General features: G+C 39.6%; 3 protein-coding genes across 6 annotated transcripts in view; 1 reads left to right on the top strand and 2 right to left on the bottom strand.

Annotated features, from left to right (window-relative positions):
• LOC110847852 (protein Shroom) overlaps positions 1 to 21819 on the top strand; it is a 150277-nt gene extending 128458 nt beyond the window's left edge. For 3 of the 4 annotated variants that reach the window (XM_035849878.1, XM_022094881.2, XM_035849879.1), the window contains exons 7-12: positions 455 to 720; positions 13300 to 14265; positions 14344 to 14614; positions 19244 to 19394; positions 19505 to 19780; positions 20231 to 21819. In XM_035849878.1, coding sequence (XP_035705771.1) covers positions 455 to 720; positions 13300 to 14265; positions 14344 to 14614; positions 19244 to 19394; positions 19505 to 19780; positions 20231 to 20500 — 2200 coding nt within the window. In that variant the 3' untranslated portion in view covers positions 20501 to 21819. The remainder of the gene's footprint in view (positions 1 to 454; positions 721 to 13299; positions 14266 to 14343; positions 14615 to 19243; positions 19395 to 19504; positions 19781 to 20230) is intronic. The other variant, XM_022094882.2, reaches the window with a different exon arrangement.
• LOC110847853 lies at positions 21802 to 22736 on the bottom strand. Its single transcript, XM_022094883.2, has 3 exons — positions 22511 to 22736; positions 22277 to 22434; positions 21802 to 22181 (listed from the first exon to the last, which is right to left on the bottom strand). Exons 1-3 carry the CDS (start codon positions 22610 to 22612, stop codon positions 21947 to 21949), a joined length of 495 nt encoding a protein of 164 aa, XP_021950575.1. The 5' UTR covers positions 22613 to 22736; the 3' UTR covers positions 21802 to 21946.
• A 478-nt stretch (positions 22737 to 23214) lies between these two features.
• On the bottom strand, positions 23215 to 25023 carry LOC110846707. The gene is made up of 4 exons (XM_022093538.2): positions 24663 to 25023; positions 24361 to 24557; positions 24026 to 24272; positions 23215 to 23950 (listed from the first exon to the last, which is right to left on the bottom strand). The coding sequence occupies exons 1-4, from the start codon at positions 24810 to 24812 to the stop codon at positions 23372 to 23374; spliced, it is 1173 nt and encodes a 390-aa protein (XP_021949230.1). The 5' UTR covers positions 24813 to 25023; the 3' UTR covers positions 23215 to 23371.
• Between the last annotated feature and the right edge of the window lie 851 nt (positions 25024 to 25874).

Here is a 25874-nt window from a genome sequence, read left to right as displayed (position 1 = left end):
GCAGCACAATTGATGAATTGTGTTTTAAGTTTCATCAGCCGCGTCGAGTTGATGCCTTCAACTCATCATTCTCTCAAAATTTAGTCCCACAATGAAGTGGACTTTTGCCCGAATTAATAAAGTTGCAGTTTGGAATTGTTGTGCAATAATGATTCGAAAAGAAGCGAGTGAAGTGGCGTGAATGAGAGGACCATCGTTTTTCCCCATTGGACGCTACGCTCGTCTCGCCTTATTTTTTAACGTTTGTGGGCATTTAAGTTGTCACTGTTTTGTAAAGGCAGTATTATTACATTACACAGTGCAGTGTGGTGTACGATGCATGTGAATGTGATGAATGATGTGATGGCAAAATTAGTTGGTTAATAGCGAGCGAGTTGAGATTGTCCTGCATGTCTTGGGCTGCAATAATTTGTCAAATTCAAATGCGATGATATTTTTTCTATCCTTTTTTTAGGAGCAGTTACCTCCACAAAGACTCGTACCTGGCGCAACGGAAGGAACGGACCCTGGGCTATGAGGGTCGTTACAGGCGAACTCTGTCCCCCTCGGGGATGGGGTCGAACAACAACAACAGCCATAAATCGGAAAATGGTGGCGGAGTCGTAGTCGGGATCCCTCCACAACATCCAATCGCCCCCAGAAGCATGCAGCACATGGCGACGTCGACGTCGACGACCACGACGAGCAGTGGGAAGTTGGACACGTCCCTCACCCCATCAGGTAAGGGTCGTCTGCTTATCTTCTACTCTGCCAAAAGGCTACCACACCCACTTCCACGCAAAGCAGGGTGATCGAGACCTTCAATTCCATTATGCAAAGTATATTAAATAAGACTTATGGTCATGCGCGATCAGTGACCATTATGCAACGACAAAAGTCCTTACACCCAATTTCACACCAATGAACAACCGGCATATCAGTGCAATCGAAGCAAATCAATAATAATATTTAAAGGAACACACCTCTTAGCAAAATTTATGTTGTGATTCGACAATGACACTTATCTTTGGGATAAGTCGACTTTATAGAAATGTTTAAATGCTCACCCAGGCTAAGCGATAATTAGATTAAGTGGCTACGAGAGAGATAAACTTGAAAACAATGCTGCCTTGGGAAAAAATGCCTCGCCGTTTCCTTCCTTCATGCGAGAGATGTGGATTGATTAGATTGGACCAAAGTTAGCACACACACACACAAAAGTCTTGGATGGATTGGACAGCCAGCAGCCCTTTAATTGGATTTGGTTTCATTATTCCTTCCCTTCTCTAATAGTTTTATTGTGCTGCTGGCTGTGTCTGGTAGTGAAATTGTGGATGAGTAGAGGCATGCATGCGGACTCTGTACGCAAATACGTACTCGATTTTGGTGATGATTGATAACTCTGGCGTCCTTATGTCATCCGTGAACAATGGAAAAGGCTCTGCAGATTATGGTTGCATGGTGTCAGGAGAGTGGTGTTTGCAAAGCCACACTGTATTTACACACTGTATAAGCACAGACTTGATACTAATGAGAATATGAAACTGCAAGTCTTGTCGTAATGTAGATAAGTGTGCTAGTGAGCAATATATAAGGTAGTTAATTGTGCATTGATTACTGTGTGGAGTTGGATTTCTATTCCATTCAATGCTAACAGCTAAGGTCAATTATTTTCTTGGTTCATAGAAAATAAAATTTTTCACTTATCAAGGCAACAAAGATAAGGTTTTTCTAACAGCGAAAGGAAGTCGGAATCTCCTACATCTCAACCTACCTACTTTTGCGAGGAGTACGTACGGAATTATTATGATTCTCTGTCGATATTGTTCCGTTCCGTCGTTTAGAGTGCAAAAGTGCGAATGGAATTTACTTTTTTTTTCTTCTCAAGTGTGAATTATTTTGCTGTCGTGAGTTTGGGGCGAAATTGTGCACATTTTTCTTTCAAAATAATTTCCTATGGCTAATGTCATGGTCAGGACGAGGAAGAGGAGGGGGAGGGTCCGTAGAGGTTCATTCGTGGTTGATTTTTGTACGAATTTTGTAATTTGTACCCACACGAATCTGCACTTTGCACCCTTCTCGATGCATGATTGCATTCATGTAAAATCCATAATTTGGCCAAAAACACAAAGTTTGTCAAAGATTCTCAATTGGTTTTTCGCCTTAAACCGAGTACCACGACTCTCCACTCTGGCCGAGAATCCAGTTATTCACAAGATTGAATTAGAGAGGACTAGCCAACACCTACCCACATAAATATTTATTTACCTCTCCGCTTCTTACGCGCAGTTGGCAAATCTCACCCAAAGGAAGAGGACGGAAATGCACTTGTTTGTTATGATTATTATGTTGTGTCTTGGTGGACGCGTCGTGTAGCGGTGGTGGTGAGATGGATGAGGATTCCTTCATATTTCATGCATGATCTTAGCTTAGGTTGGTTAGCTCAAGGTTTACTCTTCACCTGAACACGCAATAATTCCTCCAATGCAATCCCCGAGTCAGGAAACATTCCTCGACTTCTTATGATTTTAAGGTATTTTGTTTTATTATTACGAGCAGTCATGATGTTGAGATCAAGTCTGCGCATTTCCTCAATTTTGCACAGATTAACACCACCACCACCACTCTTCCACGCTAAAGACTCGATTCAAGTTTGTTCCTAGGATTATAATTGCATTATTCGCTTCAAATCTGAAGCAGTAAATGAATGGTGGCTGGCTGGCTGGATGGCTCGTCACCTCTCAATAAAACTCCCCTTTTGATCTGTTTGTTCTTAAGAGGAGAGAGATTAAACCTGAATTTAACACAGACTTTAAACAGTTTTAGCTTGGCCTGGACTTTGGCTTGGTACATTTTATGCATGAATTAAGTCGTAAAACATGTCGAAACTTTTTATGCAACGGTTTTGATGGATTTTTGTTTTATTACCCCGTTTCCCATTTCGGATTTGTCAGCAAGGCAGTGGAAGTACACAAATATTGGTATTATTACGTCATATAAAAGGTATGAAATATTCAATCAATGGATAATTTTTTCATGGTCGGATAAGGATTTACCGTAAAGTGAATTATCCCGTCAAATGGGATTCTCATTCGCGAAAAGAGGAGAGCCATTCGCCATTAGGTAGCCCCACTACCTACCGAACGACATGTTTCTCAATAAATAATGTATACGCGTAACTCTGTCACTTTGGGCGTTTCTCATCTCACCAACCCAGCAGTCTTTCTGTGTCTTCTTTGGAATTGGATGCGTCTCACAAGAATTTTAAACTGCTTTTGCATCACTTTTGGTGATTTTTCCTGTCACTCAAACTCATAAACCGGTGGATACAGCAGAGCATATGCAGGGCAGAGAGGATTCGACTGGTGTGGTGGTAATTATCCTGCTGGGTAAATTTCGTGTAGCCAACGGAAAAGTGAAGCATTTTCGCTACCTTGTACACACACAGGACTTGATTCCTCGACTCCTCGATACACTTGCTCACTTTTTCAGCGATGGTCGATATGTTTTATGTTATCCGTGTGAGGGGAGTAACGTTTTGTTGGTAATGGCACGTTATTTTTCTATTCAAGAGAGAATCTAGAGGTAAATCCAGTCCAGTTTTTAAATTATGTTCACCTTGGCGATCCCGACCTGGTAAAAGCACTCATCTCGTCATCCATGCATCCGAGTTCAGTTCCTCAAACGGTTCATTCTTATTGCAGGTAACGTAACACAACATACAGATCGCAACCTTATTATTTCAGCTTTGCAGTCTGATAACCCATCTTGGTCAATAGCATCGGAATCAACTGTTAACATTTAGGAAAATAAACACACCTTGGAAATAATTGGTGACTTGACAAATGATATCAATGCCACCACCACCACCTGCGTATTATTTATTGCGTGGGACTGTCTCCTCGTTAAACAAATATTCAATAATTGAACCAGATTATGAAATTTTACTATTTCAATGGAGCTTATTCCTTTCCCTATAATTTCAGCAACGTAATTGTAGCCGAATTACTTGAAATAGTTGTTTGTAAGTGGTATCTGCTGTGCATACTTTCCTACTTAAACTACACAGCTACTTCTTGGTATTTTGTCATAATTTCCTTGTTTCTCCCGTAATCATCCCATTATTGAAGCAGGCAGATAGGATGGGAATTGCTTATCATTATTTCGCCATGAATGAGGGTCGACAGCAGTAAATTCATAATAATCATCAATCCCACCGATCGATGGACCAGTCTTATTACATTTGTGGTCCCAGAAACTCTGGCTGATCTCGTCTCGTCCTTTGAGACGTAGGAACACACACACACACACGCTTTTCATACTTTCCGATAAATAAGGAGAGTATTGACGATGACGATCTCGGTCCGCTCTTCTTCTTCTGGTCTGCTTTATTATTTGCAAGAAGGAGACGAGGAAACCATGTTTTGCAGAAATTGTTGTTCCTGAAATATTTGATTTATGACGGGGTTGATTCCCACTCACGAGTTCAACCCTGGTTTCTTCATCATATTCAACAAACCACACCACCACCTGCCAAACCGGAATCGGCTCCTTCATATGAAGCAATTATCCCCTAAGCTGCCGAGGATTGTACACAACTTTTAATTAATTAATTATAAAGGGGTGCAACTCGAAAGAATGTTGTCGGCACTAACGCAAAAAAAACTAAATTGGTTTATAGAGATCGAATCCACTTCACTTTCATCATTTTCCCCCCAAAAATTATTGATAATTTGAAAACATGGTATTTTAAGGGAAGAGTTGTAAAGCGCGTTGTTGTTGGTGTGAATTATGTAGCATTTAACACCCCTGCGTTATGTATGTACATATCTGCATTTTGATTTTATTGTTAATAGGTCATGTGGTTGTATTTTGTCATGAATTGTATTCATTGTTGGAAGTAACATGCATGCATGCAGTAGTGCAGGTCAAGTTTTAATTGTGTTAAAATCATGCACTTTTTATACATTTATTATTGGACGGAAGTTGCAGTGATGAATGGAGATAGTAGTTGTCGTAGTTAGTTGTTCTTAACTGCACATCTCGTAATAAATATCTACAGAGGCACGGCGGAATTGATATGGCTTCACATTATTCAACCACTTTGCTCACATCCCTGCACTGACACCACACACACCGTGCCACACATTCGACCCATATCATTGATAACATTCGTTCGTAGAGAGTGAACCTCAACCTCAGAAGTCGTAAAGGCTTAGTTGGAGCAAACAAAAGTGATTGCCATCCATCCTACAACGCAAATAATCGAGAATGCATTTCATTTCATTCCATGTCAGTCATGAATTTTGTTTATAAATGGATTGTGCGACTTTGCATAGTCCACTTTATATTTTATGACTGATGTGCTACTACACGTGTACCTACGCACATGCACCTATGCGAAGTAATAAGAATAATAATACGAGATCGAGTCGAGACGATCTATTTGTTTTAGTTTTACCTCTGAGAATGGTCCACTTTTCCGCTGCAGTGGTCAACCCTTGCTCTTGCGCCCTGTGTGTCTGCCACCTCCCTTCATTTCGTTTTCATTTACGGCAATTATTCCAACAAAAAGTACTGATTGACAAGGAAGGAAGCAAGTTGTGTAGAAGGAACAATTGATTGAGTGACTTGAGGGTCCCCTCTCGCTCGTTCTCCCTCATTTACTCGTGTACCAACCAACTTATTCTCGTAATATTGGGTTCTTATCAGTATTATCATCATCTGCCATCTACGGTATCTCCGCATTATGGCCCTTATCAAAAATAGATTGATCCTAAACAACAATGGGACGATTAATTCATGGTCTTCTGTTCTTGTTCTTGGTGACATTTGAATTTCGTAATAGTCGTCGTGTAATTATTGCTCCATGATCACAGTTTGATTCTTCTGCAAATTAAGAGGAACATGATGGGAAAAACATAAATTTGTTGATTGATCAAGGTCGTGAAATGATTTGAGGAGGAGAACTGCACAACCAGCGATTTTGCTCCAATCTGAGCTTATTAAACTGACTGAGCATAATAATAGCACGCACCTAATTCGCCCTGATTTAGGATTGCTTATGGTCAAGTATCAGAGAAAAAACAAAGATTTGATTTTGTCATTGCCTTAATTCTTTTGTATTTGGTATATATTTTTTTGTCATTTTGTTCATTGTTTGTGTGTCGATCAATCAAGCGAATCAAGAGGCGAGTTGGTTCGTATTCGCTGTGCTCGAGTTGCTCCAATCTTGGCCAGCCATCCATTGTTCTTGTGTCAGTAATTGGGCGAATTTAAACTAAATATAGACATCGGCATAGCGAGAAAACAATGGAGAATGGATGGAATAAATGGGAAGACGTTATCAAACTGGGGAATAAATGGGTTTGATTTGAGATGTTAATCTGCACCATTATTGTGAGTGTGAGTTATTTAGCAGTGCTGTTTTACTTACTTGGAGAATGGATGCATGAGTGCGTATGTAAATGTAAATGGAGCTGCTTTTTACTGGATTACATTCACCATGAAGCATCGCCCATCGTGGAATTTGTGACTCCAAGAAGAAGGAAATTAGTTTCTCACATCATTCGGAAAGAAGAAGGAAACACGCATAAGTATTTTGTAATGGAACAAGAAGTGATTTAATAATGACATGTTGTTGTTCTTTGCACTTGCATCCATTTCATGTGGTCAAAAGTCTACCCTCATTTGCTCCATGTTCTGCTCCTTCTTCCATAATGATGATCATGTGAATTATTTTTTCCCATTCTTTCACTGTCATCGCCCCTGGGTGGGTTTTTGGGAGGGACGGTTGGAGAGTTCAACTGAAAATGGCATCGCACACGGGTTTCAACAAGATAAGTCAAGGCCGTCGTTCACACAACGCAGCGTCCTCGCCGTACGTAAGGCGAAGAAGGGGAAAAAAGTTTGGCCAACCAAAAGATTTGAGCTGGATTGCAATTCCTTTTATAAGAATGTTCCGTGAATAATGGGATGTGAGTGAGTGAGCTATGGAATTGAATTAATGACTCCACCACCACCACGAACCACACAACAGCCACAAAAGACAATTGGGTTTGGCTGGAATTTCTTTGGTGAAATTCAAATCTGTTGTGGTGTGCAGTTTATTATGGGAAGTCATGATCCACCTCTCTCATTATGCGGCCTGCGAGCTCCAATTCTCTCTTGGGCGACGACTCCACATAATCTGCCTTCCTTGGCTGGAGTGAAGAGTAACATTGACCAAGGAAGGATCGACGGCGAGAAGGAGTCAAGAAAATCATCAAGATCGTCGTCCTTCTTCTATCTAAAATTGTAAAAAATGCAAATTCTTTCGAATGCGAATTGAATAATGATTATTGCTGGGATGCCATCGCCCATTGTGTTCTTTGCCAGTGCGTTCGCCGCCGCCGAAGCTCCGTGTTGGAGTTGGTCGCTTTCATTTCATCGCGCATCCCATCTCCCAGGATAATTTATGCATATGGAGTGGCAGAGGAAAAATAACTGCGAGTCTCCTCATTCCGCTAGCCCATCAAGAACAATACCGAGCTGGTGGAGTTTCTTGTAAACGACGACGAGGACGACCAGGACGATGTTGATGCTGTTGAAGAAGACCTTCCAAGGTTGAGAATGGCTGGAGCCATACATAGTGAATACCTATTGAAATGCGTTAGGAGGGAACGGTGTAAATAGCTCTTCAAATTTGAGCATTATTCGTCGAGTTAATAATATTCACGTGATGATGGGTCCATTACTTGCTTGTTCTCGGGCGTAGTAAAGGAAGGACGTGATGTTTGGTTGGAGAGATTAGAGAGATTTATATATACGCGAGATCCCAAAGGCACGTTCTACTTCCAATTCATCTCCGCATAATCTACGACGACGACGACGAAGACGACTTGTTGCAAATTCGGATTTTTTGTCCACTTTGTGGCAGGAGCAATGGCCGTACTCGTACTTGATGATCATCATCGTGCTGATGATGATGCTGACTGACATGGGCAATCCTTCCTTCCTTGGCCACATTCTCTCACCATCATCTTTCTTCTTGGTCGTCTTCTGGTTCCGTTCTTTGTGGATCATTTGGATGGTAGCAGGAGCAGGTTGGATTACGGAGATTCTGTTGTACGACGACTCGCATTATTGCATTGAAGCTGTCGTCAAAAGACTCATTATGTTGGTTCGGTTGGTTTGGGACACGCTACAAGATTGACAGGATGACGGACGGAACATGTGTGTTGGATAGCGTAATGGCATTGACACTTTTTGCAGAATGGAATTCACACAGGGATAAAATTCCTCACGAGGAGTTTGGAAGAGATGGCAAATTTTTATTCTTCTCGTAAATGCGAGGAATTATCAGCACTTTTCTTTTTACTCGTGTAATAAATTGATGATAGCATCTTCATAACGATTATGATAAGGTGTGGTTGAATTATTGAGAAAAAAACGCACATTCTCCCTCTTTTGTTGTGTACCCTTGATTTGAAAGTTGCAACTGCAACACCATCCATGATGATATCATCGTCGTCGCCCACTATGCATTAGTGCTATGGAGTACTCACACTTGGCGTATGTGTGTGTGTGCCTTAATGTTTTAGTAAAGATTTAATTAGCTGTCAATTAGTGGAGGTGAAACCTGTGGGTTATTATTAGTACCCGTAATCCCATCCGTTTCTATCTGCACCTTTCCACTCGTCAGGTAACTTACTCTCAGTTATCGTGGATATAAAACTATTGAAATTAAAGGTACTGCTTACATGCACACGAGAACAAGAAGTCGTAAGAAAAAGACTGCTCTCGTTACACGACATTACAAACGATGACGTTACGTTTTAGTATTTTTCTCATGATTTGCTAAATTGGGAAAACAGAAAGGAAATGCTTTTAAATGGGGGGAATTTCAACACTTTATCCTAACCAAGTTACGCCAAGGTGTCATGAATCCCAGAACACCTTCTTTTCCACTGCGCATTCTTGCATTCTTCTCCTATTTGGTGGCAGGTAAATAGTGACAGTAAATAGGACTGTGTGGTTAATTAGCTAATTGTGGGATGTTATGTTGCCGTTGTAGGCAGCTTGAGCTGCAATTAAGCCTGTGTGGGTAGAGAATAGACGCAGAGTTCATCTCAGTTTAGGAGTTTTTTTTGTATTGTGGAGCAAAGTTTGCTAAGCAAACATGCGCCTGGTTAATTTCGTGGAATGCTTTTTTATTTTTCCATTTCATAGGTGGAATATCAGCGTTGAAGATGCAAATTTGTAAGTCATTACATTTCCTATGCCTTCAACAGACATGCAACGGACCAAAACTCCGGTTGGTCCTTTTGCATCTTCAACGACGATATTATGACCACGTCGTAAGTTTGGTTATGTAAGAGCACCCACTTTTGTGCTGCTCTGTGTCTCACTTGCTGATCTTATTAGTTGAGAAGTGTAACTGAGAATGGCTGTTGAATTGCACATTTTCATACCTAAAAAAAGTAAGTTAGTACCCGTTGGGGCAAAATTACGCTGCACGATGCAGTAAATGTGGTAATTTCGAGGGCATACGAAAATCCAACGACTTTTTTTATACGAATGTCAATTACTTGAAAGTTGACAAGGGATTCGCTCCAATCGACCATTATTTCTCAATGATTGATTTGTCTAAATTGAACATCGCCACGACGAGGAGATAGTGAGAGTCAGTCATTAAGAATTATTAGTGCACATGCACATTTATCTCCCTTCGTCTCGACTTGACCACCTCAACACAAATCTGTTGGTAGTAATTGAGATCAGTCAACAATTTATGAAGCTTAATCAATGGCAAATGCTAATAACTAACTGATGTGTAACTAATATAGTGGAGGCGTACCATATCACCAATCAATAAAAAATGTTGCCCAATATAATACCTCAAGTGGTCACAGTTTACTTTTCAAAGTGGTCCAATCAACGAATCATTTGAGTCGATTTTATTATTCTTTTCTTTCTGATGATCTTTTTGCAACTTGTCAATCATTTCGTTCTCCATTTCTCAATAGTCGAGAGGAGAGGAGTAGCTTTTATTAAATGAAAGTAAATATGTCTCTATAAAACAAATGTGGACTGGTAATAATGGTGCGTAAAAGGCGTCACAAATAAGCACATTTTCGCTGGAGGGCTGGCAAATTGATGAATTAATTCTTCTTCTTCTCAGTACGAAATCCGTAATAATTAAGGCTTGGCTGTACACATGCGAGTGAAGATGCCTCCCATTATTGCTCGCTCGCTGTCGATTAATTGAGTGGTAGTAGTGTGTGCGAAATAAAAGAGATGTATCAAATCAACAACAAACATTCGTCTTCCTTCAACACCCATTAGTTTAATTTTATTACGGCTGGTTTTTGCCACGTTGGATTTTCTAAGAATAAAAAATAGCAGAGGAATTTAAGAAAGTTGAGACTTTTTATGCACATGCGTACATATGCGGCTCGCTAGCAAATTTATTCGTATTTTTGCCCTATAATTTGTCGTTCCTAGAGTAATGCTTATTTTGGGTAGGGCTTCACTTTGACATACACGATTCTGGCCAGGATTCCGAGGAAAAAATAAAGCTCTTACATTTTAATGACATGTTTGGAAGCCAATGCCAAGCGAGCAAGAACGCGTTAACTTCAACTTCAACTGGGGAAAGATTATTGGCGAACATTAGCAAATTCAAGATTGCTGACACCAACATTTTAGAGTATCGTGTAATAACGGAGCCGAATGCTAATGAGATTTTGATTCGAAAAATTGAAAGTGAATTCACCCCGTCATCGTAGTAATTCCTTCCTTCCTTCCTTCCTCCCTTCGTGATGGTGTCGTTGCTTTATCTTATCAATGATAAGGAGAAGAATATAAACGTAGTCGTCAAACGGCTCTTGTTATACGAGTGCAGATAGATAGCAGGTATTGGCTGAAGAATGGGGATGTGTATGGATGACCGCATAAATATGCTTATCTGTACCCACGTAATTTCCCTTTCTTTTCTCACATGGTTCTTTTACCACTAAACTTGAACCGTTCTTGGTCGTGGTTATTTAGTTGCTAGTGCAGTGCGCATACATAACATGAGTCGTAATTTAGTGATGGTTTTACTTTGCTCTGCAGTCAAGCAACCGCTTTTGTCGTTAAACCGCTGAAATGTCAACGCCTTCGAGATTTCAAGTCAGTCAGCCAGCTACGTAGCTAATTGCACCTGGAAATGATTTGTCTTGGTGGTTGGTTGGATTTGTCATTGGGATTTGAATATGTAAAACCATTTCGAAACTATTCCTGCCACCAAAATCAGTGTTCTTTTATGGTCACACTCTGCGTAGATGTAGAGTGAATGTCTTGGGGCAGCTTTGGTTGAAACTGGGTTAATATTAATTGTTGTTATTATGTTTTATGCAACTGTTTGTCATTACCCTTTAATTGTTGAGATGCTGACAAGTGCAAATTATAATACTCCGGCTGCTGCTGCTGCTCTGTAAGAACAAGGACGAAAGAAAGGTTGATAATGGACCATTGCCCAATGGATACCAACCAAAAGGCAGCAACTCTCTATATCTTCCATTGTCCTACCACTTGGCTTGGCTGGTAGTCATAAATAAGAGTGACAATTACGGCCTGTTTTGTTGTTAGTTTGGTCCACGAACGAGCTACCAGTAGAATATATTCGACGAACGTCTTTGGTGTGCATAGGTGCTGATAATGTGGATAATCGTGATGATTATTGCCGTTGTCACTGCGTGTTGCATTATGGAATACGTCATGATTTTTCAAACAAAACAATTAGCCGTGAAACAATGATGGCAGTGAAGAAAGAGAAGGATGCGAATCCACCAAACTCATGTTTTATATGTTTTTTGAGAGTGCAAGTGAGATTTCGTAAAAATTTGGTGTTTTAACCATGCAATTTCAAATCTTTTGTTATGAATAAGTTGAACATTTTGTGATTTGAGTAATTTGCATGTACATTTATTCCGGATGAGGATTGCAACTCGCATTCACTTATTATTCCACAACCTCAAATAGTAATAACGCACTCACTCTTTAAACCATTACATCGAGACCAAGCAAACTCAACTGTAAAATAATACAAGATTTGATTTCGAAACGGGAAACTTGCTGAATTTATTCAAACAATTTCTGCATGCACCTTTTCCCACTCCCGTAACTAATCTTGAATTTGGTGAATTTGCATTGTTCCGACTTGTTGCGTTGCATTATGACTGCGGTTGCTTAATTCACTTTGCAATTTAGCTTGAATAATAAAGGATGAAATTGATCCTTTTATATAAAAAAGGTTCATGGAACTGATGCGATGCCGCGGCGTTGTCGTTGTCGCCGTCGTCGTCGTCATCGTCGTCGGCTGATGGGATGATGATGATGAGAATGAGATGAATTTCAGAGAAATGTGTCCTTGTCCCCCATCAATCAAATTCAAATAATCATCGTCGTTGGTTTGTGTGCATCCAACTGTGCAATTAAATGCAGATTAGTACCGTTGAAACAAAAGTGAAAGCAAAATAATGCAGTAAAACCAACCAACAGACTATTATTACTCTTGTTGGGTTTACATTTTGTGCAGCTATCGTTCGACTTTTCGTTTCGTACGTACTACGTGTAATTAATTAGTGTTTAACTTGCATTCATCGAAGCCCTAGAATTGAATAGAATTTGATTGTTATTATTATTTTCGATTTATTTCCAAGCATCGCACACACATTGCGCAATCTCTTCTCTGCAAATAAGTTGAAGTTCAATAGATTGGAATAGAATTGAATTGCTTTCAACAGATTAGTTCAATTTAGTTAGTTCAAGAGCAGCTCATAGAAGATATTGAGCATATTATACGCTTGGTTTGGTTCTATATTAGATTTCTTGGGGCCATTTTATGTCATCGTTTCTCTCTCCCACTTGTTGTAGTACGCAGACGACGACGATAATATTGTCTGAGAGAGAGAAGATAAAATCAACAATGAAGCAAAGAATGGGTGCACAAACAGCAGAAAGGAATGAGCAACTCGGTCACGATCATTCATAGGCGGAGAAGGTCACTCGATCGTCGCACAAAAACGTGGTTTATGTGTTGATTGCTGATTGAATAAAATAATATGGAATTGAAGGTTTTTTTAGCCCAATTGATCCCGATCGATCCATTAAATCAATTATTTACATTTTTCTACTACAATTTATTATTTCGCATAAATTTTCGTACAGTAAATTTAATGCATTGACTGACATAGTAACCAAGATAAAAAAAGCAAAAAAAATATTGACTTTGCAAGAGAGGTCAGTCAGTCAGCTGAGAATTGAGAATATAATTTGATTCCTTGATTTTTCCAGGTTGGGAAAAGTACCACAACATTCGTCCGCCCAGCACGACGGTGATTTTCAGTTCGCACGAACTCCCAAAACCAGTCTCGCCAACAGTCTCTGGATTCACTCGCTCCGTGTCCTGCGACTCTAATTTGTTCAACAACAAGACGGGCTTCACCCAGTCCACGATCCCACCACCAGTTGCACAAGTTGCCCCCCTTCGCGACCCTTACTACCACCACTACCACTACGCCCAGTCACAATCCTCCCTCCTCGAGTTTGAAAAGGTGGTGGCAGTTGAACCCTTCCACCACGAATCGTCCTCGTCATCATCATCCTCCGCCAGTTCATCCTCCTCTCTCACATTCTTGCCGAATGGTAGTGACCTTCACCTCCTGCACAACGGGACTTACGAACAACACAATCCTCCCCCCTTGCCACCTTCGATAAACAAGGCCAACACGGTGATGGTCTCACCCCTCCAGTATAATAGTGACCATAGAAGTAGAAATTATCAAAATCCGAACCACGAGAAAATGGGGCAAACGAAATCGACCAGCTTGAAGGACAAGTCTCTCCTGAAAAATTCAGAGTTGTCCCTTCGAGTCAACTGCACGTCAGATGTAGGATCACAGACTGAGTTGAAGGAGAAGGAAAATTTGAACAATGGGAGTAGTCCTAGTCCAACCCAAAATATCGAAAAGAAGACGACGGCGACTTCACCCATAAGGTCGGGCTCGTCTTCGTCTACTACGAGCAGCAGCAGCAGCAGTGGGGGGAGCTGTTCTTCGTCGTTTGACGATTCATCCGGTGGTGGGGGTTCATCTTCGTCATCTGCCAAGGGGAGCAGTGGGCTCAGCGGTGGGGGTTCATTCTCAGTCATTCCGTCATACACCGGGAGACAAAAGTCAAAGGAGGAGCTGGAGTGTGAAGAATTGTCGAGAAGTTTGATTAAGAAATTGCCACAGGGTGATAAACTTCAAAAAATTTTAGGTGAGTTGGACGATGATGACCAAGATGAGCTTGATTAATGAGGGTTTCATTGGTTCTAATGTAACAATTTATTTGTAGTGCCATTACCGGAGCATAAAACGACGGCGGATTACATGGAGGGATTGTTTCAATTGGAGTTGAAGTTGTCCAAGCCAGAAAAGGAGGAGAAAGAGACTAATACATCACCCAGGTCGAGTCCGGACTTGCTTCAAAGTCTGCCCAAGGGGGATGGTGGAAAAAATCCATCAAAGACACCATCACCAACTCTCATCTCCCAGCAGGATGACAAGAATGTGTTCGGAAATAAGGGTGGCAGTGCAGAAGATGGGAGTCAGGATTCTAATAAAAGGTAACCAGGACTCGATTTTATTCCATGTTTAGTTTTTCGTTTGCACGAAAGATATACATTGCGGTTTTTTATGTACATCATCATGAGTGATGTGTGGTTATTGGTACTCTCGTCAGATATGAAAAATCAGGTGCATCAAACGTATCATCCGTCTGCATATCTCCTATTTATGAGACAGTCGGATTGCAAATAAATAATTTACAAATTAAACAACTCCTTCCTCATCGATTTCTAAATATTTTAGTTCTCTTTTCCGACAAAACCACGACGACCCCTCAAATTGTATTTTGTATGTGTTCAATGAACTGATTAGATTTCTTTCCCTTGCTGCTGCGGCATTTCCCTTGCTGCTGCGGCATTTCTTTGTGTCTCATAAATGCAAGTATTTGCTGGAGAATTTCATGCCATTTTCGCATGCACGTCTGTGTCTGCTCTGATATTTGTTATGAGCTTGGCCTGATTGACTCGAGGTTGTTTGTAAATAGACGGGGAATATTATGGCATAATATGTGCCGCTTGGTCGTAAAAGGGTGGACGATAAATAAGTACATCTGGATAAGGCGAATGAGTGATGGATAGTTTCCCCAAGAACAGTCAAACTTTCTCTATCGTGTCAAATCATCCTCCATAGTTTGCCTGATAATAGGCAATTTTCATATACATAGATTCATAAACCAGGAAATTGCTTACATTCAATCAGCACATAGTACTTTGTGTATCCGAAAAGTTCACCCATTTGCCAGTGTACACAGCATTTTCATGAAATTGTGTCTCTCTTTGTTATTTGGTATCTGTTGTGCCGTGGGAAAATTGTGTAGCAACCATCGATTAATGAAATCCGGGTATTTAGATTAACCTCAAGACATCAGAGAAAAGCGGGGTGCCGGGCAGGAAACGGCTCCAGTCATCGTCCACTGTCGACGCAATGACTAAAAAGTCAGCTCTGTAAGCCGAAAGTATGAGTCAGTCATATTTTTGTGTCATTTCGGACTCTTGTAATAATGAGTTGCTTATTTCTGCTCTTTTGCATCAGCATTAAATTTAACTGTCTAAAGTGGTGCAGTTTAAGTGATCTCCTCCCAGATGAGAGCTTCTTAAGGTTCAAGTGCTCATTATTCATTCGTGTAGCATTGTATGCAAAGTAGGAACAATAACTGCTGCTCTTAGTAGTGAACAAATTGTTACAAGATTAAGATTACGGTAAACTCTGTAATAACCCTGCATTTGCATTCATTCTACGGTGTCTCTGGTTGTGTGTGTGTGCGTGTGTGTGTTATCATTCCTGTTGATTATTGGAGGTTAGGATTAAAAAGACGGCACAGACCAGACACCGCGGCCGGAGGGATATTGTTCCACTCTCCTCTGACTGACTGCATTGCATTACTCTTTGAATTTGTGTTCAATATTGCGCAATCACACACAAAGAAATTATTGAATGTAGACAGGTCACGTTAGTGCCATAAGATGGAAAATCAGCGTGGTTCCTCTCCCCCATAATAAATTAGGTTTAGTCATGTTCACTGGTGGACGACACCTAGGCAGCAGCAGCAACAGAAGAAGTCACTCTGTCTCAGATTTTGTGTCAAGTTCATCATTTATCTCGCTCTGTGTGGAACTGATCTGATCCTCTGCTCACTCCTGTGGACGGATTAAAAAGCAGAAGAAGGAAAAAGTATGAAAATGAAGGGGAGGAGGCGGATTAGTTAGCGAATTAGATTATTTATATTAAGAGATGAATCATCAGCAGGCAGGTCAGGAAGAGATGAAACTTTCCGTCGGACCAACCCGTGTCTTTTCTGATTCAAAGAGATGATTATTACAGCGACCAACGACGCAAACAAGTTTCTCACATGTAACACAATGTCATTCATCAATCACAGTTATTACCGTAGATATTGCACTTTATGTAATAAGACCAAATTTTTGTACATGGGAGGAAGACGAGAGAGAGAAGAATGAGACATGCAATTTTTCTCCCACTTGTTTTTCCGTTGTTTGCCTTTGGGATTAAAAAGCAGACGCGGCTTGCTTGTTAGCCTAGGTCTGCCGAGTCGGTGGCGTGATTGATTTGTATGAATTTTAATAATCCTGGATTGCCTTTGACTAATTCACTCTTCTCGCTTGTTTATGATGATGACTTTCAAGTCGAGACAAAAGGCCACATCACGCATTTGCCAAAATTGTAGGAAATTAAGGAATGCAAACCTGACAAAGAATGTGTGTTCTGCTCAGCCAGGTCATTAGCTAGAGTAAGTAAAAGCTGTTAGTCGTTCATAAGTAATTTTCAGACTTTTGCAATTACAAATTTGCACAGTTCTATGACACGGTGATGGTTTGTCAGTCAGTGACGGGTCAGTTTCGTTTCAAAACTGCTTTTCTATTTTTTAAATTATTATTATTTACCCGATTCTCATTTAAAAGTCATGTTTCATCTAAAAGTTAAATGCCAGCAGCAGCTGGGATATTTATACAAATTAAAATTGTTGCATTTCAAATTCCCGTTGCAAATAAAGAATTGATTCGTTTACTGAACCATTTAGTGCTACGTGCTGTTAACACGTTTGTATTGGTTACAAGGTATTCGTGCAATTAAGATGATATTACTCACCACCCTGCTCTGAACAGCGTATAAATATGTCCATGGATTAATTCCAATGCCATTACGACGCCAGGCACAAACATCTCATTGACGGTTACTTGTTTGTTGTGAGGCAGTATTTGGCTCTGTGTTAAATAGGGGAGATCAAACTTACTTAATGCAGAGCAGCAATAAGCAACATATTATTATTACAAATAAAGCTCAAAATAATGATGCAGATTAAACACAGTGGTATGAATAAGGTGTGTAGTAGTATAAATAAATGGTGTGATGACTGTCTCCTCATCCTCGCTGATATCACCAAACCACATGCTTATCTACCCATTGATAAGTGTCATTTAATCGGTGTTATACTCAAAAGAAATGGAATCTCCTCCAGTGTTGATCGTCGTGCGACGCATATAAACTTATTTTTACCAAGTTTTCTCGTGATCATTTTTTGAAAGAAAATATTGCAAAGAGAGAAAAACAGAGCTCGTGCGTGGTGTTTTTAATTAGTATACATATTGCACACATACTTTGGAAAATGGAGACGCAACAAGTTCATAGGAAACGACTGTCCGAGAGTAAAAGAACTGTTTAAAAGGACTTGGACCTATTCATGAGCAAAGGGCGATGTAATTTTGGGAAGGGATTTCACCAAAGAGAATTTGTGCATTTTCCTCGCAAATTAGATTTTCTACTGGGTGGATGCAATGCGACGGAGCAAATCACTGGTTTATGTTGATACAAAGTAAGTCGTTGTCGAATCATGTGATTAATTGTGACGCATAATATGCAGTGATTCAGTAGAAGGTTTATGATTGAGATGACATATGTGTGGTATGAACTCTAGCAAGTGGCCACTGTAACCTCCCAGTCGTAGATATCACCATGTCAAATTCGGTGTATCGCCGACGATCGAAGGGTATTTGATCGTGTCTGATCCAATGGTGTTCTCAGAGTAGGCGCCACATCAGTGATCTTCGTGACACGACAAATCATTTGCATTTTTTAATTAAATAAGACTTCTCGTACATTTTTAATATGTGCACAGTTTGCACTCGACTGTTTACCTTTAAAGTCTGGCTTTGTTCTGTCCATGATTTTTTAATTGAATTTGAGGACAATCACCTTTTCGTAGAAAGAGTAGTGGAAAACAGGAGTTGTTGTTGATCGAGTTATCTATGAGCTGGGCCACTACTGAATTTCGGTATTGTTTAAAAAAATTAATACTTTTGCTACCCCATCTTCGCGTAGGGTAAATTTCAATTTAGTAATATTTCTGTAAGAAAAAGATGATCCAACATGGTATTCGAGGTCGTAAATAATTTCAACTGTCTCGAGTTGGTAACGCAGTAGTAAATGTGTCATAAATCGCTCAACGCCAAAAATTATTGTTGCTTTTTCCAATTTGTACATATCCTCTGCTCACCCGTCGTCAATGAGCACAATTTAGTAGAAAATCTCTCATCAGATTAGACTCGTTTCAGCCCATGGTTTCATGAATATGCAATGCACACATCTGCAAATGAGTTGAAATAATGTTGCAAATTTTTTACCTTCCCGCATAAGCGGTTCCATAAAGCTTGTTACCTTATTTCCACTATTATTCCGCTTCTGACATTCTACATGTTTAGATGATTCCGACGGAATAAATATTACCCTTTGTAATAGAACCACTTCCAATTTGAAGAAGATACCACATGCAGTTCAGAAATATGTTATCATTCGTATAACTAACTGCATTTGCATTATTTAATCGCTAACCATTTCGGTCGCTCATTTAAATGCATTTGAGTTGAGTGAGTATTATTCAATCCCAAAACTGGTCTGTAGAAGTAATTAATTAGTGCATGAATTTCTGCACCAGTACCATCTCATAATTCCCATTGGTGAATCGCTTCATGTTTTTCATCCTCTTCGCTAACCCTTTGTCACGAACTCTGCAGTATTTATCAAGTACATTATTATTATTATTACACAACGTAAACTGTGTGATTCTCAGCGAACCAACCAACTAATTTGTTCTTTTATAAATTTCTTTACAGATGTAACGGCCATGCCCCACTCCCTGCGGATTCTGCTTACTTTACCACGTCCGAATGTAAAGCAAAATTTTTGACGCAGTACGTCAACGACATGAATAGCAAAAGTTCGCCCTGCAAGGGTCAGGATAGTCAAGAGCTAAACCAACAAAAGGTGATTATATTTATTATACTTGCTCTATTTTGTTTTTTAGGGACTACAATAATTTCATAATTTTCATGACTATGACAAAACATTTAGTTTTGTATCTTAAATATTTCCAGGAGATGCTGGTGTCAAGGATTAGCAGGAAATTGGAAATTTTAAGAACAGAGCAGTTGGAAATTCGAGAGGAAATCGAATCAAACGAAGACTTGGGTCATCAAGTTGTTGAACGCGTTAAAGGATCTGCAAAACGGAATGAATTTGATAAATTCAAGCTTCACGTTGAGGAAATTGAAAAGATTACGAGCCTTCTCCTAGGATTATCAGGAAGATTGGCGAGAGCGGAAAATGCTCTGATGAGTCTGACTGAAAATAATTCTAATCCTCAAGAAAAGGTGAGTAAATCGATTGCATTATTTATTGCAAAAAAACGCGACTCCTTATTATTATAAACGTACATATGTGCCTACAAACACGGCGATCTCCATTATTTGCTACTATTTTTTGTAGCTGAAATAGTTCAAATTCAGTAGTCACAACAAGAAGTTTGAGTGGTCAGATCGTGATTTAGCTGCTCAACTTCTTATTTGCCGAATACTTATGATGATGATGATGTTCAATGCCGTCTATAATATAAAGTTATTGTTGTAAATTTCAATTTTACTCTTGCAATTACATAACGTAACGTGATTCCTTTATCTTTCTGAATGGTCGTGTTATTACAATTGTTGTACATCGCACTCACTTGGAAAAGATCGTGACTTGTAAAAATATTCCTGACCTAATTATCTTCACCTCTAAGTGATTTTTTTTTTACTAAATCTTCTCTCATTTTATATATCTAGAAAATCCTGGAAAGTAAACGGGACAAGTTGCGAGAACAATTAGAAGAAGCTAAAGGGCTAAAGGAGAACATCGACCGGCGCTCCGCCCAAGTGTCAATTATCCTACAAAAGTACCTTACTGCCGAAGACTATGCGGATTATCACCACTTTGTCAAAATGAAGGCAAAGCTTATAATCGACGCCAGAGAAATCGACGACAAAATTAAACTCGGAGAAGAACAAATGGTCGCCCTGAAAGATACGCTGTCCTCTTACCCAGCATCATCCTGAAAATAACAGAAGGAAGACTTCTATAATAATAATCAATATTTCCCTGCTCATAAACCCAGCATATTTTATTTAAGAAACAGTGAGCCTAGTTATGTCAAAGTGCAGTAACAGCACATCAAAATTATTGTGTTAATTTATGGGAAAGTCCTGGTGAAAATTGAGTTGAGAGAGTTTCGCAACTTTCGATAGGAGAAATTTTAGTAGAAGAATTGGTGTTTTTTAAATGATTTTTAAAACTATGGAGGGGTCTTTCTTTAATTGATTAATTACTCGATTAATTAATTAAATGCCATACGTGCACGTAGTAGAAATATTTTATAGCTGTACTGCAAAAACCCTACTACAAATGTACTATAGCCACCAATGCTATCAACGGTTTGGTACTCATCAATATTTGTAGGATTTTATTGAGGTGCTATATACAAACTAAATTAATTTCGGTGAAACCTATTTAAATATTTTGTAACAACAGCATATTAAGTATTATCTTCAAATTATGTAAATTAATGGTAAGATTTCAAAGTATATTCATAGTAATTAAATGATTGGTATGCATCCATCCACCACGCTTCTATCCATATCTACCTACGCCCCCATATTTCAATATTGTGATACAGCTTTAAATTATTTTACAACACACACAAACACGAGGAAATAAATTAGCAGACAATGTTATAGAATTTTTTGAAATCTCACCAAAAAGATATAATATCTCATCACCTGTCGTAGTAAGACGAAAATTTTAAAGTTTCTAATCAACGAACTGATTGTTTTGTAGAAGAAGAAGAAAAGAAGGGAGAAGTTGAATAATAATTGATGACTGACTGGACTGATGTACATTTAACTCTGTAATAAATTTCATGTAAATATGTCATTACTTTCCAGAGCAGGATGATTTAATGATTCTACTACTACGACACAAGTTTTTGAGTCCGTTTATGTTTATGAATGATGATAGGTTCCATTATAGTGGAGTTACTCTAGAATTTATTATTATTGACAACTTATTATAAAATTAGTATAATTATGCTTATTATTATCACCATTTATATATCTTAGTGATTTAATTATTGTACTATTAAATGAACTGCGTAAAATAGATAATCGTCGCTGCTGATGTTGCTATTAATTATAGGTATGTACTACTATATGAGTTTAAATCCTGTGTTGCAAATTGTGTGCCTAGTACTAAGCAACGGAGATAGCCTTATTATTAAACGACAGGAAAAGAATGGACGTCGGCCGAGTATAAAGACATGAATGAATTTCGACATCGATGATTTAATGAAATAATAAAGAAATGCGATATATAAAAACTAGTTTATTTCTTATTAATTGTGTCATTTGACTGCATTACTTAATTGCGGAATCATGCTACTAGTTATTTTGGGAAAAGCTAATAATTTAACGACATGAAATTTAGGACCAAATTCTACACGATGCACTTCAGACACCTCCAAGTTTACCTAGCAAGCCCAAAACGGCACTGATCGGGGATCCAACATCTTGGTGGGCCGAACTGGTAGTGGCGTCACGACAATCGGCGTTTCGGAGGCAGCCAGGAACGCATTTTGCAAGACGCATAGGAAATGGGGCCGGAAGAAGGACCACGGTTACGTCCAACTTAGCAAGAAGATTATTCAAAGAAAGGAGAAGTTCCGTGATGAGGGAAGCCGTTGGACTGTGCAATTAAAACGTATGTACTGATTTGACCCTTTACTTCGTTGTAAGCCAGGAGTTTTAGCTATATCTTTAGAAAATATTGAAGTCACTCACAGGGGTAACAGCCCGTTCAGTAGGTTTCGTTCCGAGCGAACCAATTCCGTCCCTACATCATCCTCTCCAGCTGGAAGGACATCCTGTTGACGTGGGTGGCTGGCACGATTACGTCGAATGACGATAGGCCCAAACAGGTCAGAGTCCAATGTGGGGTCCTGTTCCATCACAAATTTTACTACGAGTGCAGGAAACTGTTTCAGGGGGAGTGTGGTAGAAAGTTTGTGGGCTTACGATTGTTGCAGGGCCGTTGGGATGGGTCATCACAGTCGTTGCAGCCGCGACAAAATATGCAGCAACAATAACGATGACGAGCGAAGATGAGCACTTGTCCATGATGTTGAGAAGGATAGGTGTGCAAAATGAGAAATCAGGATCTGAGAATGACCAAGTTGAGACTTTCCAGAGTGGATGACAACTCCTCGAGCAAAAGTGGACAATGGCCAAAATCTATCGGTCGTCTCATATACTTAAAGTCAAAAGCAATGAGATTATTTTTTACTAACAATATTGTTTTGGAATTTGAAGTGAGAAATGTACACGATGCATAATTCTTGGCCTGCATCATTCCTTTACGTAATCAGCACATCCTTATTATTGTAAATCTATCGCAGTCAAATGCCCAAGTTTATAAATAAGCAGACGACATGCATATATATGCATTAGATGAAAGCCTCCAAAATTGGAGTATCATCATCCGGTCTGATGTAGCATCGAGATATGCTGACATTGATTTTTAGTCGAAATTTATGAACGGAAGGTAACGATAAGAAGAGGAGTTCGATTGGGGAGTGAAAAAGCAACGGCTTGCATGTGTGTATTATGTGAGGAGGATTCCAACGGCTTGCATATATGTGCATTTATGTACTTATTTATTTACCTATGCATTTATGTGTGATTTTTGATTCTCATGCAGACATGATATTAATGTAACGTTGTTTCTAATCAAGAGAGGTTTATTTTGATGCATAATCGAATTGGGAATCGTGTCGTATTTAATAAATTTAATGCAACGAAGGAATAAACAAACAATAACGACCCTAAAAACTTCTAAAATTTCAGATAAAATGTCATATTTCAGTCATGTGCAATAAATTAGTGAATTTGACTATTGTCGAATCGACGACGGGGTTTTTGTGGACCGTATACCCGCATGGGGAGTTTGACCGCTCTCTTGTACTGCGCTGCAGCCGGTGAGTGGGGGGCAGGGGACGGTTTGTAAGGTGCTGAAGCTGGGGAAGAGCCATAGTCCGCGTGCGATGGGGCAATAACGGCAACTTCCTTCTCAACCTGCTTCTGCTTGGATGGGGAAATGTCCTTTGGGGTCGAATAGCTTGAAGCGGAAGAGGTTTTAGGATAATTTCCTGCTCCTGAAGTGGATTGACTCTGCTTATCGTCATAGTTCGCAGGGCTTTGTGAGTACCCTGAGGAAGGGTAGCTTTGGGCAGCCGGGTATCCGTAAAATGGTGGAAATACAGCAGACGGTGATGGTCCATATCCATAAGGTTGGAATTGTGGGTAGAGCGGGTAGCCGTACTGGGGGTAAAATACGGGGTACTGGAACGGATTATAACCACCAAATTGGGACGACGCGGCGGGGCTGTATTGTGATTGCTGAGCTTCAGAATATCCCTTGGACGCTGAGTACGAATTGGAGGATGAACTGGGTTTCTCCTGGAGGAAAGTTGGTTTTACATTTAGCTTCTGGTACAAAAAGGCGACCTTTTAATAGCGCTCTAAATTTCTTACCTCCTCATAATCCGTGCCACCCAGGCTTTCGGCATCTTCCAAGCATTGGATATAGTTCACGGAGGATGGGTCACACTCTTGCGCAGCAGCGAGACAGGCCCGGCTTTCTTTGCAGTAGGCGAAGCATCCGGCCAACTCGAGGAGCAGATTGGAGTCCATGAGGAACATTGTGCGAGCCAGCCCCAGGGTGGCCAAGAGATTGTTCACTTGGATAATCGTGAGCGTCACCTGTTTCGGTATCCCCTTTCTTCAAGAGCACGAGAATACGAGAAACGTGTGGGAATTAGAATATGACAAATTACGGTCGTTCAATATTTTCTTATGTGACAACTTACAGTCCTGTGATTCCGAGTAGCGCTTTCTCGTCCGCATTTCTGGGGATGAGCACTGCCAAAGGTCCTCCAGCTTTGCGTGGAATCCTTCTCCCAAGAATTAAGGAAGGGATTTTACTGCTCTGATTTCCATAAATTTGAGGAATTGTGTCATGAACACGGGTTGCATTCATCACTTGAGCACCGGTTTCTGGGTCAATCTGCAAATATTCACCAATTTTAATCATGATCAGCTTCAACTCTGCAAATCTATCTGTTTCAAATTATATGCTTTATGAATTAAGACCCGAAAATGTACAACTTACAGCGAGCAAGTGGTCAATCAGTCGATCCACGTTGAAACCTGTCTCGGAGAAGTGGTAGTCGCTGATGGGTGTTTCGCCTGGTCTCGTTGATGCCGTGCTGTTGGATGCAGTTGTGCATCCAATCAGCAAAAGTAGAAAGAACGCAAACATTGCTCAAACTTTTTTGAAAACCACGATTTTCGTTGCACAAATTGAAAGGACTAATGCGTGGGTCACACCTTCTCAGATGTCAACTCACAGTGAAATGATGAAGACGATTACAATTTCAGGTCAAAGCATAAAAACTGAGAATGTTGACATTTTGCAACTGTGGTTCAACATTTAGAGAATTTGTATTCATGTCATTATTCACGTCATGTAAAATGCGTAGATTCGCTTCTCTCAGCAAATTCTCTAATTTGTGGGTCATAAATATAAAGACAAATAATTTTGTTTAAACTGATGACCAAGACATGTTATGTCTCCTTGTCACTTTTAGTGGTATGCAATTGATCTAAATCGGATTATTCAGTTTGTTTCTCTGTATGCTCTAATCATTTTATTAATTAAATAATTAAATTCTTGTATGATAATCTTGACCAGAATGAGAGTACATAGCTGCAGAAGAATAAAAACATAATCGTGGTAAACAAATATATGTATTTCTCTCATATCGTCATTTCTTTGTTCAAACTCACTACTCCATTTTTGCAGGACTCTATTTCAGGCACAAGTACTGTAGAATAGCATATAAATCAATTTAGCTTATTATTTTTCACAAAATCCAACACTCAGTTTATCAGACGTTTATCAGGCCAACTTAGGCTCATTCCATTTGTAAGCAACACGTTTGATCGAGTACTAGGAAATAGAGGTGCTAAACGCGTGGGGTTTTAAACTTTTTTGTTTCCTCAGGCCCAAAGGCATCGATTCGCTTATCTCTCTATGAGCGATTCTTGGCTTCTCGATAATCGAGTTTTTCAATACATTTTACATTTCTGATTTTTTTGTATTTTTGAATTTTTGAAAATTTTTCCTATCAACGAATGATCAATGAATGAAATCTGCAAATGTAACCTACCCCTTTGAACCAACACTTTGGCGGCGAAAGCATTTTCAATGCATTTGCAAATTTTCTTTGAACTGCTATATCTTTGCGAAAAAAATTAATTTTCAAATTTTGATTTTTATGATATGTTGTATTTTATATTATGCATCTATGATAAGATTGTG

The sequence above is a fragment of the Folsomia candida genome, unplaced genomic scaffold (genome assembly GCF_002217175.1).
Source record: "Folsomia candida strain VU population unplaced genomic scaffold, ASM221717v1 Fcan01_Sc003, whole genome shotgun sequence".
In the NCBI taxonomy this organism is placed as follows: Eukaryota; Metazoa; Arthropoda; class Collembola; order Entomobryomorpha; family Isotomidae; genus Folsomia; species Folsomia candida.
Note: the sequence above shows the minus strand (reverse complement) of the source record. Positions and strands in the feature narration are given on the sequence as shown.